Genomic DNA, 16,006 nt, shown 5'->3' with positions numbered 1-16,006 from the left:
TGAATCTTAGACTGCTAAACTTTGTCGGCATAAAATCACTGGAGAAATCTTATTAGAATCTTACCCTTTTTCAAATGGAAATGACCAAATAATCTAAAATATGTAATCTTTGGAAAATTTCTTTCTGCAAAAAATATACTTGTATATCATTGGGAGTCTTCTTTTTAAATTAAGGGTACTTTTTTATACGGATTTGTTACACTTTTTGTATACAAGCGTCATCTTTGTGCTTGAAAACATGAGAAATGTTGGCCCTAATATAATTGGTTCCTTGATCAAAGATTTGCTTTCCAGGGTGGATATTTCACTCTTACATGAGAACGACATAGGCTATGATATTCATATTAATTTGACTACCAATTTTAAGATCAACTTTTCACAATCATAGAATGCAAAATAAGCATAACATATTATTTTGAATTTACAAAAATTATTATTTTAGAACAATAAAAATATATATAAAGTTTTAGGATAAGATAAAACTCGAGTTTTTTCAATATAACCGCATAGAGTGTGTAAAAAACAAGATTTAATAGAGCAATATTTAATTAAAAAAAAAAGTTAATGTGATAGAGAGTATAGTATAATTAATTGAAAAAGTAGATTATACACAAATATTTTACAAATAGAAAGTTTTCAAATTAGTATGAGATAGTTAAATTTTTTTATTGTTTAAAGAGTTACAAGGGCGAAGGTGTGAATCAATCTCAAGATCTCCTGGAATTGGGAGGAAAGCTCTAACAACTTGAGCTATCCCTTACTTTCAAAGTTCAAATTATTGTTGAAGAATAAAGTATTCTAAAGGCGCGTAAAGAAAGTGAGGCTTTAAAATGATGCGAAAAAATTGTAAATATTTCTTTATTACCAAGTAAAATAAGATTTGAAAATGTTAATGAAAAAAAAAAAAGATGGCTGCTTTAAAAAAATAAATAAAATAAAATAAAACAAAATAAAAAACCTTTAATTGAAATTTTGGTTAGAGAATTGTGTGTGACTATAGAACAAGATTATCAATCTTCAATTCACCACCAAGCCAAATGTAGTACCATCTGTTTACAGGGTAGGGTCCGTCAATAAGGCAACTTGCGAGAATCTACAGGTTCTGGGAGCCACGGCAGGAATCTTATGCCCTTTTAACTATGGCTCGTGGGTCTTTACACCCTATTCACATTTATTTCAATAAGGCAACTCCGTACAATACGCCCGTTATATACGAACATAAACTTGCAAGCATCTTCACTAATCAAAAATTACACTGCATCACCTGCCCACTAATCAGTACAGTTATCACTATAACCACTATAATCCATTATGCACAGCAACGGATTACAATACCCATCTGACGGTAGGGAGTGTAGACACGAGTCAAAGACTAAAAATCATTACCTGAATACACCATTCTAACAACAATTACGCTAAAGAAGTCACAGCAGGTCAGGCAAAACTTCACTCTTCATCCAAGTCAGGATACAATGCAAGGAACCAGAACCTTAACAAGCTAACATGTTCACGAATTTTACCGTCTTGACATAATATATGAATGCAGTTATGAATTTATTGGTCTTGCAATTGCAGGAAGTAATAAATAAGCTTTCATCAGAGAATTTTCGCTTCAAGCAAATCTACAATCAGGGCAAGTTCTCTTCAGATCTAACTCTTCTCAATTTTGCAGGTGACACAAAGTAGAAACAATTTATTTACATTGTATAACCTGCATGAAAATTGTACAATGATGTTGACAACAGTCAACCTTCCTTTAAATAAACTACATTAGCTTCTCAATTTTACATCGCATGAGTAAGCAGATGACATTCAGCAAGCAGCTGGAAGATGTTTGAACAAACACCTGCAAACGGTGACCAAGTTGGCCTATCATCAACAACTAGCAATACACTGAAGCCAAAATATTCAAACAAATAGAAATAAATTAACATGCAGCACAATTTTTCTTCATCAGAGTGTCATGATTCATTGAAAATCATAATACAGGATCTAAGTGTATGAATGTGGTATACAGTGATAGTTGATGAGCAATCTTTTTAACTACAAAAATGATTGCTAGAGATCATGCACCTGACATTTTTTGTAGTTATGTTAATATTTCTTTATGCTACAAATTGAAATTATGCACATTTATTCTTACTAGTGAGTGCATGAGTGAGTGAAGGAGGCACCAAGGGCTTTGTATAGAAGCACGTAAAGTAGGGATAGTAACCTTTTAAAAGATAAATGTCCCAAGTTTTCCTTTAACCTCTTGTATCATCGGCCTTGTTAACAGTTAATCCGTAGGCATTCAGATTTCAGAATAAAAGGAAAGTGAACAAAATGATATTATCAAGCCAAAGAGAGATTTTTTCCCTTTCGTTTCATGAGCCTGTAGCACTCTTATACTACCTCTATTCTTATATATTCTTGATGTTTACTATTCTCACGGGAATTAAGGCAGTAGGAAAAAGAGTATTAATGAGGTGAGTGAGTGTAAGAAAAAATAGAGAAAGTAAAAGAGAGTTAAAAGATGGTTGAATGTAAGAAAAAGGTGGAAAAAGTAAGAGTGAGTGGAAAAATACAAGTATTGCGGGGTAAGAGGGGCAGGGTAGTACATGGAATTTGCCAAAATCCAAAAATAGAATAAAGTAAAACTGTAAGGAACTCTGAAAGAACAGACTAATGAGGAAAGTGTTAAAAACATTTAGGAAAAGAGGTAATACATTTTTAGATAAAAACAGAAGGGGAAATATTCCCTCAAAATTGTTATGGTCAAGAAAAACAAAAATTTGGGCACACTGAAATTTAAGTGAATATACAGAAAGGGACCAAGCAAACATACCTAGGAATTGCCATATATTAATAAATTATCTAAATAAGGATTGATAATTATCTAGTTCCAAAATATGCACAAAAGATGAAATAAACAAAGCACGGACTGATAAAGATAAATTAACAAAGATAAATAAAAGGAAAAATTCACAAGAATAATCCAACCTTTTACATGTCTTCTCAAAATAATCCCAACTATTGAAAATCTAGGAATAATCCAAACTTTAGGTAGGATCTTCTCAAAATAGTCCTAAAAAGCGGTTACCCTTTGAAAGGGTTTTTATCAGGTCAATTTTTTTTTTTTTCCTCAAAATAATTACTTACCCATACTCCAATAAGGGTTGTGGCATCACACCTGGCAAATAAAGCTTCAAAGGTTGGGCTGTTCACTCCTAATTTCCGCTATTACTGCAACAGGGGAGATCAACTAGTACTCCCTAATTCGATATTTCACTTACAAAAAATCTCTTTCCCATTAAAGTCATTAATTAGTGTTATGTAGAGGGGATAAATCATTGCTTTTGTGTGGTGGGTAATTAAAGAAAAGTGGTAATTTGAAATTAATTAAAACACAATCTGATTCAAACACTAATTTGTGGGGCTTTTATTTTAAATAAATTTTTACCTTAATTTCAGAATTCTAACAACAATTCATGACATTTATTGTGCATTAGTGTGCTTACAGGCCATAACAAACACCCATGAAACTTCAATCTACAATTTGGAAGCACAATTGAATGGGTGTTGTACTGTTGTGGTGGCACTTATAGGTTAAAATTCGGAACCGATTCAATGATGATGACCCTGACGAGCCGAATTTAGTTTCAACGTGGCATGTTAACAGGGGAAGGGAAGGAGAATACATGGAAATAATTTTTTTTTTTTTTAATTAATGGATCGTGGTATGTTTTAGGGGCAGGGAGAATGGTTAATGGGGGTGTTTGTTCTGGTTGATGTTATCTAAGAGCAAATACAAGAAAATTAATAACCTTACCAACTGTTAATGCCACATAAGGAAAATCCACTGCCTATAGCAGGTCAAAAACAACATAGGACTATTTTGAGAAGATCCTGCCTAAAGTTTGGATTATTCCTAGGTTTTCACTAGTTAGGATTATTTTGAGAAGACATGTAAAAGGTTGGATTATTCTTGTGAATTTTTCCTAAATAAAATTGTCATACCACAAGGCTCGAAACTGCATGTTTGCAAAAACTAGTTCACGTTGCGGTTGAGCAGCCCTTGGAATGAGAGGTAAAGATCTTTGTTATCTGTACCTAGTATTTCTTCTGCTTTCCGTAAAGTTTCCTGATATGAATAAGAACACAGAAGTGATTTGTCTGCTTTAATAAAAAGGAAAATGGCTGTTCCTATCTCTATGCTTGTGTCAAAGAAATTTCACAAACACCAAGTCCGAATTGCCTAAACATCATGCTCAAAAAGAAATAAAACAATAACATTTTCTGATTATCTTTCTTCCTTGATTCTTCTTTTACTGACTTCTATAGAAGAAGAGAGGGGGAAAAAAAATCAAAGGCTCATAGCTCATATAGCTTGTCTCCTTTCACTAAAAAGGGCTGACAAATTATCTTGACTAAATAAACAGTTACAGGAAACTAGAAGCTCACAATTACAGGATCAGATTTAGCTCATGTTAAGTACAACTAAAATTTGTTAAACATGTCTTACCACTCTACAAATTTACTAGATAGAACCAGCCACACTAAGGGTAATGCTTCTTGAAATAAAGCTAATATTACCTCTCGTGATTGCTTGTGATCATTTAGCTGCTTAATATTCGCCAGGAAAGCACTAAATTGCTCATATGACAATCGGCTCCTGATACATAAGAAAATTTAGATGTAACACTTTCATAAAACACAGTAAATTATTGTTTTAAATAGAAAACAGAACTCACCGAGCCTGCCGGAAAAACTCCTTCCCATCAATTCTAGGGGTTCGACCTACATTGTTAAGAGCGATTTCAAAATGAGTAAACAAAATAATAGCACAAACCGTAGATGAATACAGAAGTTATTCTCTCATGTAAGCAACACAACACCACTGACCACAAAGAGACAAGCTAGCAATAAGAATGGTCAGATATACAACAATGAACACAACTCAAATGTATAGAGATGGAAACAGAACTAGAGTGGACAAATTGCGCAGATACAGTTCTATGGTCATTCAGCAAACTAAATTTTCAGAAGACAGGATATATTGCTAAAAAAAATTGCAGTAGTATCCAAAAAAAACAAGAAACCTTTGAGCATTGGTAACTTGACACAGCTATATGAACCATAAATTCTGGCAGAATTCTCCCTAAAATTGGAATTATTACGTAGATTGGCTTTATAGATAGATACAAATCAATCAAAATCATAGGTAAGAAAATCCCATACTTGGCAAAGCCCGAGCACGAGGTGGTGAGTTTGCCGCTGATGATTGCTGACTTGACGGATACCATGATGACAATGAAGTTCGCCCATCATATTGCATTTTAGTAGGAGTTGTTGCCCCAGAGTTTTTCTGAGGAGACCCAACAGCGGAATAAGATCTGGGGGAACCAGTAGCCGAAATAACTTTGGGTGTTCCAGTAGGAGTCAGCCGAGGGGTGATCTGATAAGGAGTCAATGAAAATCTTTGACCAGTTTGTTTCACAGCTACAGAACCAAAAAAAGAAGTCATTACGAGAGAGATGCTAAAGCATGCGGCCAAATGAGAGTCCAAAGATAAAATCCGAAAAATAGAAGCAACATACATTCATTGCTTGAGTATCTGGATTCAGTGGTGCCATTATAAGAATAGTGTCTTGTGTGGCCATTAGCACCGTCAGCTTCAGGCAGTAGTTATATTTAGAAATACATAAGTTCCTCATAAGAAGATATCACATTCATATCACATTACCAGATCTCATCAAATTAATATGAACTTAACAAGAAAATTATGAGCTGAATAGAATACCTTTGTCTGGATAGGATCTTGGAATTGACTGATCACAGGTCCCGATATCAACAGTTTCAGTCTGTCATTCATAAAACATATACTCATTCATTGCTACAGTTAATGAAGATCACAAAACAAGACTACACATTTTGGTGATATCAATCAAGCACAATTTGGGAATTCAGACAGATCCAACTTCCATAATGATTAAAAGGAAAAAAAAAAAAAAACACTTACAGAAGAATCTTCACTAAGTGATTGCATTAGTTGTCTCTTGAATGTCTCCAGCTGCCATGTAAGGGAAGGACTTAGATATGGACAGATGAAATCCACTAAGCACAATTCTAAGGTTGAACCAATTATTGATATATCATTCTCAAACCAAATGAAATAAGGAGCAGCAGATGTTGAATTACATGTAGTGCATGATGTTCTGGTTCAACAGCCCATATGATGAAAACATGATGCCAAACGCCTCATTAAATAGGAGCTTAAAATATTGTTCTCTTACATATAGATCAGAGACTGAAATTGAGGTCATACATTAACAAACTCCTAATAATTAACAAGGAAGGCTGCACTTAGTTTCCTTCCAATCTATGCCTGACCTTGAAAATCGAAATTTGGGGAAAACACTCATCATTGTAGCATTAGGGTCATTTTTGCTAATTTATTCTCTCTTTTTTTCACCTTTTTGTGAAATTATTATTACTTTGTTAGTTTCTATAACCATCAATATCAATTAATTTTACTAATATTTTGATTTTCTATGTTTAAATGAATACATGTCTTTGATAAATACACATTTCTTTATTATATAAATTTCTATTTGATGTATGTTCCAATGTTGAATTTCAATTTCTGCTTCTATTTTGTTGTTACTAATGGTAATGAGGTTAATCATCCAGATTCTCAGAGCATAGTTAGTCGGATCCAAACTCAAACTTGAACTCGGATATTGGATTAGTTTATTGATCAATTTAGGTTAAGATACTATCAAGTCTAGCCTGAATCCGACCCGTAGGCCGTAGCTGTTCCTAAATACAGCAAAAGGACAAGGTATCTTCACAAAGTAGCCAAAAAGACTACTACAAGTTAATCCAATTCCTTTGAATTTCTTACACACAAAGATGCAAACAAACTACATGTTAATCCAATTCCTTTTAATCACTAACTCCACAAAAACAAAATATAGTCTGACCATATACTCTACAAGATTTCCATCACAGTATTACTTTAACATGTCTTCTTCTCCTAAGACATTCCAAACACCACATTCTGAATTAGCAATCAACCAATAATATTCAAAGGACAAACCATTTCTCTTTTTTCTAGATATAATAGCCTACTCCAGTGAAGCTAGCTTGTAGTTTATACATAGTTTCTTTTCCAATGTATCTTTAGCCACTATGAATACAATTTGGCTTCACTCTCTCTTCCCCACAAACAATTAAATAATTATGTTCATATGTTGCCATATGAACCCCTTTGACAAGCTAGTTGGTATCAAGTACATTCAAGCTACAAGTGAAAATCTATTGTAAGATGTAAGTTTATATTGGTAGTTTTGGCAAGATTTTGTAAAGTTATAAGTTCAAGGGTCTATGGGGAGGCTAGTCAATAAAAAAATAAAAACCAAGCTAGCCTAGACCCCAAGGGTATATCTCAATGGCAATTCATGAAACAATATTGATAGTATTTTAGCTAACATATCCCCATCCCCCCTCCCCCCTCTCTCCCCCTCAAGCTTCACTATCCCACACTCTCTTAACCAGTTAACCGTCTTACGAATGGCAAATGATCCCTCTTTCCTCCTATTCTAATTTCTTCATAAATTTCTTATAGTAAACATAAAGGACATCAACACTCCACATATTCAAACAAAAATTCTTGCAAACCATGATTAAGTAGCAATTAATTAACCAATGGAAAAAAAAAAATGCGCATATCCATACAATACACTAAAGAAAAACCACTCTATAAAGTTTCCCTTCCAAAATTCCCTCCTTGAAACATCAAGAATTAAAATCTACATTGGAGATTTATGCAATGGTTGTACTTTTTCAAGGGGTATGAGATGAGCCCCACGATACCCATGGGTAGGGGGGCAATGAGCATCAAACCCAAGACAAAGCCGAAGTAACCGAAGCTAATACATCCTTGCATTTACATCACTGGTAGATTTTAGTTAATTAATGCTCAAATTATTAACAAATGCATTAGAAATTATAGCTTGATATAAAGATAACCAATTTTTCCATAAATTAATTAAATGCACCAAAAATTACACATTGACTCGTGAAGTAGGATGTAACCAAGTTCAATTGGAATTTAGAGTGAAAAGTTCCAAAAATAAATGATAGACAACAATTTTTCTGCCCCATCGAACATACTTCGTATATTACAGAAATAATTAAAACTCACAATTCTACCAATTTCAAATTCCAAATGAGGTAGAAATTCAAACCTTTCCCAAGTCCCGGTTCAATTTCTTCACAGTCGCCGACAACGAATCTCTCTCCTGTACTAATTTCATCTTCAAACAACCAAATATAAACCAAAATCAAGACCTATATCAAACTACAAAGAAAAAAAAAACCCCAAAAATCAGAGGAGAATATTCATACATTTTCATCAAGGACAAGTTTCAACCGAGAATCAGCTTCCTGAAAAACTTGCTGAAGGCGAGAAGCTTTCTCCTCAAGTTCAAAAATATGGCGGTCTTGATCAGAAACCTTCTTCTTAAGTCGACTAGTCTCAGACTCAAGATTCGAAACTCGAGAAGCAATCGCCATTGAAGTAATTTTGCGAGCTAAATCAAGCTGGTCGTAAGGATCCGTCGGAATGACTGCTAAAACTTCGTCAGGTAGGTGAAAATCCGGCGCCTCCATTGCTCCGGCGTTCAGCAAAACCCTAGAAATTGGGAGGAAATCGAGAGGAGAGAGAAAGTGGGTGAGAAAATTGGGAAAATGGAGTGTGACGATAGCAGAAGAAACAAGTGACGTTTGGGTAATGGATTCTGGATTGTTTGCTTGTGTTTGGGTTATAGTGGGGGCGATGCTTAAGGAGTCAACTGCAATTTGAGGGGTATTTTTGTCAGATTCTGGACAAAGTTTTTAAGGGTTTAAATTTTGAGTATTTCCCTCCAATTATTGTTTTGATTTGGGGGTGGGGAAAGAGGGTGCTAATTAATTATTGTTTGTCACCATTTTTGAAATTTATTATTCCGTACTTCCTTTATTGTTATATAAGGAGTACATCAATGATTCATTAGCAATTTAGCATGGCTCATATTGGGTTGTTCAGTATTCCTTAGTTTAAGATAGAATCGGATTGGACTGCAACAAATAAAATCGTACCAGGCCAAAAATCAAAATTGTAAGACCTTACAAGTTTTGCTTCAATTGGAATGATAAAGTTGGTTTAAAACTCATATCTAGGGTTGTGCACCGATTCAGGACCGGACCAAACCAAAACCCGAATTTTAGAAAAACTAAGACCGAAGACCGGACCTATCACATTCGGTCCATGACCAGACCAACCCGATCGGCTCGGTCTGAGCCCTGGACCAAATAGATTTCTTAATGATGATGAATAGTTTCTAAACTAGACTTGTTATTAGAGCACTTACAGCAGTGAGCAAAAATTTTGCCCACGAGCTAAATGTTGAGCAAAATATATAAAATCGTATTGAAAGCAATGAGCAAAAAAAAATTTGCCCGTGAGCAACTCTCAATTTGCTCAAGAGATGGGCAAATTTGCTGATGAATAGTGCACGTGGGACCCATTCAGAAGAACCAACAAAAATCTGCCACATGTCCAAGCAAAATCAAAATAAAAAAATAAAAAAAAGGACAAATTGTTTGTTGACACTTGTCCCAGCAAAATCAGAAGAAAAAAAACAACCAACCACAAGCCGCCACGTGGCTGGCGAAAATCAGAAGAAAAAAAATAAAGAGAACGCTGACTGGGCGCGTCAGGGGAACCAATCCAATGTCGCCACGCGTCCCAGTCAGATTAAATAACCAATCAGATTTTTCTATCCGTTTTGCAACGGCTATTTTATTTAAAATGATTTCCGTGCTTTATAAAATTACAAATAAATAAATAAATAAATTTCCAACGGTGATAAAATATTTTTCTCTACAAATAGACATCCATTTTTATATTTTTTGGTATAATTTCCGAAAACACAAAAATCCTCTATAATTTGTAATTTTCCAATTCTTCCTAAATTAATATTATTGTTGTTAAAAGCCTAAATTCAGGTATGTAAAAAAAATTTCAATATAATTTTTAGTTATTAAATATTATAGCTAATAATTTGTTGTGTTATAATATTTTTGTTTTGCTTAATAATATATTTTGGAACAAAAAAATTTTATGGTTGTGTTGTTAAACTTTGTTGTTGTTATTGTTATTTTCCAAATGTACCTAAATTTTTTTTTTAAAATATATGTTGTAGAAATTAATTTCTTGTTTAAATATTGTTATTTTGAGCATAATTACATATGTAGAAAAAAAAAACATTTCATTATATGGTTAATTATTTTAAAATATGTTGATGTAATGCAGATAAATTTCAAATGGATCCGAGCAACCCAAATTTCCGTCAACATTTTTCTGATTTAAGTGATGATTTCCTAACCAATCCCCAATTTCAAATGTTCTTGCAAAGATTAGGAAATACGTCTTTGCATCCTCCTTCACAACATCAAACACCCACTGAATTCCTGTACGAAAACAATGATGAAGAAGAACGTACACCTCCAACTTATCACGGGAGCAACTCCCAATTCGTTGACAGTGAAGAGGAAAACGTACCAGACATGCCTCAATACCCTCCACAAGTTCCCACAATACAATCCAACCAGGTTGCTGCACGAGCATATCGTGTTTGGTATGTTGCAGAAGATGAAGTTCTAATTGGGTTGTACCTACAAATAAGCGAAAGATGCTATTGTAGGTACGAACCAAAAAGCATCTGACCTATCACTACTACAAAAACATGAAAAGAAACCCCCTAAAATTGGCCTAAGAAACCTCAATAGAGGGGGTCTTAAGCTCAGTGGTCTCTTAAGTTAAGAAACCACCTTTTTTTAGGGGGTTTATTTGCTCAACTTAAGAAATCCCTTTTTGGAAGAAGGGGTTTCTTAAATGCTTCTGAACTGATTTAATAAAAGAATTAAAGGAACCCCTTTTCCAGAAAAGGGGTTTCTTATATTATACTTAAGAAACCACTTTCTAAGAAGGGGGTGTCTTTGTTATGTTCGTGATTAAAAAAAAATTATACTATAACTATCAAATACATACTGTTTCGTATATATGATGGTTATACTATAATTAAATTATACAGTAATTCTCTATTTCATGCCCTTTCGTATGAACCATTCAGTTAAAATCCACATGATTAATATTACAATGTCAAACAAAAAATTTCATATACTTAGACATTATTGGTATATGATTTACTATAAAATTATACATATAATCAAAATTTTTACTATAACTAATTATCTAAAACCTCTATATAAATTACAATTGTCTCCAAACAAAAATTGAAATACTTCCATCGTGCTGTTAGATTCTTCGAATGCTTAATTCCTTTGTTGAATATTAGTTTCCACCTACAAAACACAAAAAATAAACAAATTAATAAATTAAAGGTTAAAAGAACAAAGAAATAAAATACGAACTTATATTAATTAAAAAATTTGGAATGGAATATCAAATACAAGATATAGAGAGTAGTAGAGTAGTATGAACAGCTTTGAAAAATATAAAAAGTGAAAATTAGGCTCAAACTAAAAATTGAAAATAAATGTTAAAAACAAAATTAAATAATCTCAATACAAAATTGAAAAGCAGATTAAATCCGAATATATATTAAAGTAGAATATAAAAAAACGAAAATAAACAATTGTTTCGGGGTTTTCTGATGTCCTGCGGGAGAGTTACAATTCCGAGACTGGAACCGGACGCCTGTACCTGCAAAATAACGGAGACTCCTGAGAGCTCCGCCTCCAACGGTCAAGTTAGTACCTGATTAAGGAGTAGTCAATACAGAAATTAAAGTAATGAGATCTCTCTAGGTGAGAGTGCTTAGTGTTGGTAATCTGCGTCGTTAGCGAGATTAGCCGGTTGTTGATGTTCCGTAATAACTCTGTTCTTCTCTGCTTGATTACTTTTTTTTTCACCCTTAATTAATGAGGATTAATTGAGTATTTATAGCCTTGAGAAGCGTGCCACTCTCTAGGTTTAAGGTAAACCTAGGGCTGATCGGGCCTCTAGACTGAATTGGGCCTTGATGGCCGGTTTTCCCATTTGGCATGGGTGGACACGTGGCGTGTCTCAATTGGTCCGTAGAGGACGTATCTGTGATTGACACGTGGCAGGCTCCTGTTGGCCTTCGTGAAGGACACGTGGCGGAACCTGGTTGGTCCACTCGTTAGACGGTGATTGGTGGATAAAAATCCCCTAATCATTTGCCCCTCACAGGTGGCACGTGACTGGTCACGTGTCGCCTGTGACAGGTGTCGCACGGTGACAGGCGACGGCCTGTTACAGGTGTCTCCTTGCAAACGGCCGAGAGATTTTCCCGCCCACATTTTGAATTTGGAAGCGACCTTTCGCCTTCTCACCTTGCCTATATAAGGAAGTGCTGACTTCGGTCATTTTCACATTTGAGAACTTTGCGAGAACATTCGGACCCCTGAACTTGCTCTGACACTTCGGACCTTTTCTGCCTACCGCCTGTTCTGACAAGCCGACTGACCCGAACTTCCAGGACTTCATCAACCGTCACTCGTTCAGGTAACTCAGTTCTCTTACTCTTAATTTTCTTTTTATTTTTTGAAATGGCACCACGGAAGCACACGACACGACCTAAGTTAGTGATCAGCCGGTCACCGGGGACGGCTGAATCTAGGACTAGGAGTGCCGCCTGCCCTTTTCTGGACCCATCTTTGCTCTTTATACAAAGTCCGACTGTATCTGTGTCTATGCAGAACGTGATGGCCAGAACGAAACAGACTGCTATGATATCAAACTCAGACGGCTCCTCCCAAAGGGTGCTCCTTAGTGAAACATCTGACCAGGCGCCAGATGTAGAATTGAAACGAGGCGACTGTCAAGCCGACAGTTCTGAGAGAGGGGCCAAGGTGGTCCCTTCTCATCTTACCGTTGACATGTCTAATTTCCCTCCTGCTCCTTCTAAGGGAGAGGAGGCGGGCCCCTCTAGGAGAGGGGAGGAGTCGTCCTCTTCGGACTCGTCAGAGGACGAGTCCGAGTCCAGCTCCTCTGGCCACAGTTCTCCTGGCTCAGAAGAAAAACATAGCCGCCTACAAGAGGCGAGACGTTCTCATGCAGTTGAGAAGGGAGACAATTGGGCGGAGCCGTCCGCCTCTTCCAGAGAGGAAAACGCCCCCTACTACTGCAGGGTACCCCGGGGCCGGATCGCAACCATGCAAGACAACGTGGCGAGCTTTATTGCTAACCACAAAATGGGCCCGGAATTTTTACTGTTCGTGCCGGATCCAGAAGACACTGTCGTCTGGCCGGCTGGTACCAGCTATGGTGACGGCTGCTTTGGCTGTTATGTGGCGGCCATCAAAGCTGGACTGCGCTTCCCATTACATCCGGCTGTTCATCGGATTTTAGATGGGTATGATCTGGGGTTATGGCAGTTAGCCCCCAAATCTTGGGTAAACGTACTCGGCTATGTGGCCGGGTGCGAAATGAACGGGGTGGTGCCAAGCTTTGAGGCTTTCGCCCACATGAACTATCTCAGCCGGACCCCTAAGTCGGGAGGTACCGGCTGGTATCAATTAACAAGCCATAGGGGCTACCTCATGACGAGAGGTAAGGCGAACAAATGGAAGGATTGGCGGAACACCTTCCTTATTATCGAGGGTTCAGACACGGAGCTGAACAAACGCTTTAACAAGTGGAATAGGGATTCGCCTCTTCTCGCAGGCGGCCGCAGCATGCCGCCTGTTCCCCCAAAGGCTAAAAGAGAGATCCTAGACAAAGGACTCTTCAAAGTAGAGACTAGGGTGAACTCTACTTCAGGGGTACGAGAGCAAGTACCCCTAAACTGCGTCCCGAGCTTCAAGTGGCTCTATGACGAGTACTTTTTGGCCGCCTGTGGCCTCAGCAGTCGGTGCTCTAGAGGTAGCCGGCCTGACAAATACTCTGTTTTTTCACGCCTTGTTTTCTTGGGATTTTTACTAACTTTGCTGTTTATTTCTTGCAGCTGACGCCATGAGTAAAATAACAGCATCCAAGACTGCAGCGGCCATATTGCGGGCCTCGCTCATGAAACAGTCGTATGCCGACTCCCCTAACAAGGAGGCACCCTTGGTTAGCTTCGAAAACTCTTCCTCTTTTAGTTGTCTTATGCATATACTAACTCTTTTTGTTTTCAGTCTGGTACTCCAAGGGCTTCTTCCTCGCAACAGCCGGACCCCAAGGCCCGGAGGACGACTGTTGCAAGCTCTCCTGGGTCTTCCAGGAAAACAGTGGCGGCTGAGAAGCAGTCGGCCACTTCTTCAAAAACCCAGGCGGGGCCGCCTAGATGTATGGACACTCACTTGTAAAAACTCACCCTTGCTTCCTCCTTGATTAGGTCTAACTTGTTTTATCCTTTCGCTTAATGCAGCCGGCCCCCAGGGACTTGACTTGGTTGAGGTAGCCAAGTCTATGGTTAAAGTAGTTCCTCCATCTGACAGGGAGGCGGTCAGGGGTGCCGGCACCCTTGACCTTGATGGGATTTCAGGGGTCCTAGCTGAGGTATACTTAGCATATTTTTGAGCTTTTGAAATCCAGGACGCCTGTTAACTTTTTTGATTGGAAACTGACGCCTGTTTTTCTTTGTACTTAGGCCCTGCTCCGAGTCAACAGCCTTCGCAAGCCGATTGATCGGAAAAACAAAGAGGTAAAGGCCGCAAAAGCTATGGCCGCCTCCAGCTGTGATAAGGCAATGTTTCAAATTGCCCAAAATGAAGTACTGACCATTGATCTTCTTTATTATCAGGCGCAGGCTACCGCCGCTGTTCGGGCCCAGTTAGAGGCGGCCCAAAAGAAGGTTGACGAGCTGGAGGCGACCGTCACCAACCTTAAGGCCGAGCTGAAACCTCTTCGCCAAAAAATGCACTCTTACGAAGCTATGGAGAAATCTTTGGCCAACGTAAAAGAACGCTTGGTGAACCAAGAGAAGAGTCTTACCCAAGAGCTCTCGGATAAGGCCGAGCAAGAGAAACAAGAGCTCGTCCGGGAGATGGTGGAAGACTCCGCTCAAATCCAGCGCATGACCTGGGAACGACTGTTCCCCAGTGCCGACTTTGCCTCATGGGAAAGAACGTACCGCCAGTGTTCGGAAATATATAATCAACAGATCCTGGCGGCTGCTGAAGAAGAGGCGTTGGACGGTGCGTTGGAGGAGGAAGAGCCGGTTGTGGCGCTTGTGCCACTTGGGGGTAAGGCATCAAAAGAGGGTGCAGCTAAGGCCGAGTCCAGCAAGAAGAGTGCTGACCAGGCGGCAGCTGCTGATACTGAACTGCCCCCTTCTTAAGCTTTAAGTATTTTTTCTTTTCACGGCCTGCGTGCCGTTTGCTTTGTAATTACCCGGCCAGGGGGCCGGGGTTTTGAATATTCTGCTGGTCTTTAATGGCCGGCTCATTTATCAAATTTTTGTTTTGGTTCAAATTTGTCTAAGTATTTTTAATTTGTTCACTAGACCGACTGTTGTGTATGGCTCTCCGTTAAGACAGGTACGAATAGTAAGTATGCCGCCTATGCCCCTGGACGACTGGTTGTCTGTTTCCAGGATAGATGATCAGTCGGCCATTTATTCAATCGGTATTCGAACTCTTTATTCAATTTGTCTGGCCAAGTAAATAGAAATACCTAGTCGCCAAGGAATTAAGTAGGAAAACAAGCGGCGGGTACCGGTTGTTTCCCTTTATTGCCAATGTTGGCTTTTAACTCGTAATTTGTTAACCTAGCAAGAGTATTGATTGAGAGCCTTTGTTTATTAAAAACAAGTGGACGACTCATACCTTTTAGGCTCCATACTAAGTTTGAGTGACTATTAAGTTAACATAGGAGTTACTTAGTCTTCGTCACAATCTAGATTGAGTAGTAGAGGTACCAGGCGGCGTAGGCCGGCTAGACCCCTTGATTCACCAATGTTTGTTGGCTATTAACTCAATAGGTTATCTAGTAGGAATAGGGGTTCGAGTG

General features: G+C 37.8%; 1 protein-coding gene across 1 annotated transcript; it reads right to left on the bottom strand.

The window, feature by feature from the left end:
* Positions 1-1,434: 1,434 nt before the first annotated feature.
* Positions 1,435-8,808, bottom strand: LOC110738416 (uncharacterized protein At4g15545-like). Its single transcript, XM_021918812.1, has 10 exons — positions 8,392-8,808; positions 8,232-8,300; positions 6,002-6,052; positions 5,783-5,843; positions 5,580-5,654; positions 5,221-5,481; positions 4,734-4,779; positions 4,576-4,654; positions 4,000-4,123; positions 1,435-1,846 (listed from the first exon to the last, which is right to left on the bottom strand). Exons 1-9 carry the CDS (start codon positions 8,653-8,655, stop codon positions 4,031-4,033), a joined length of 999 nt encoding a protein of 332 aa, XP_021774504.1. The 5' UTR covers positions 8,656-8,808; the 3' UTR covers positions 1,435-1,846; positions 4,000-4,030.
* Between the last annotated feature and the right edge of the window lie 7,198 nt (positions 8,809-16,006).

This window comes from Chenopodium quinoa, unplaced genomic scaffold (assembly GCF_001683475.1).
Source record: "Chenopodium quinoa cultivar QQ74 unplaced genomic scaffold, ASM168347v1, whole genome shotgun sequence".
Classification (NCBI taxonomy): Eukaryota; Viridiplantae; Streptophyta; class Magnoliopsida; order Caryophyllales; family Amaranthaceae; genus Chenopodium; species Chenopodium quinoa.
Note: the sequence above shows the minus strand (reverse complement) of the source record. Positions and strands in the feature narration are given on the sequence as shown.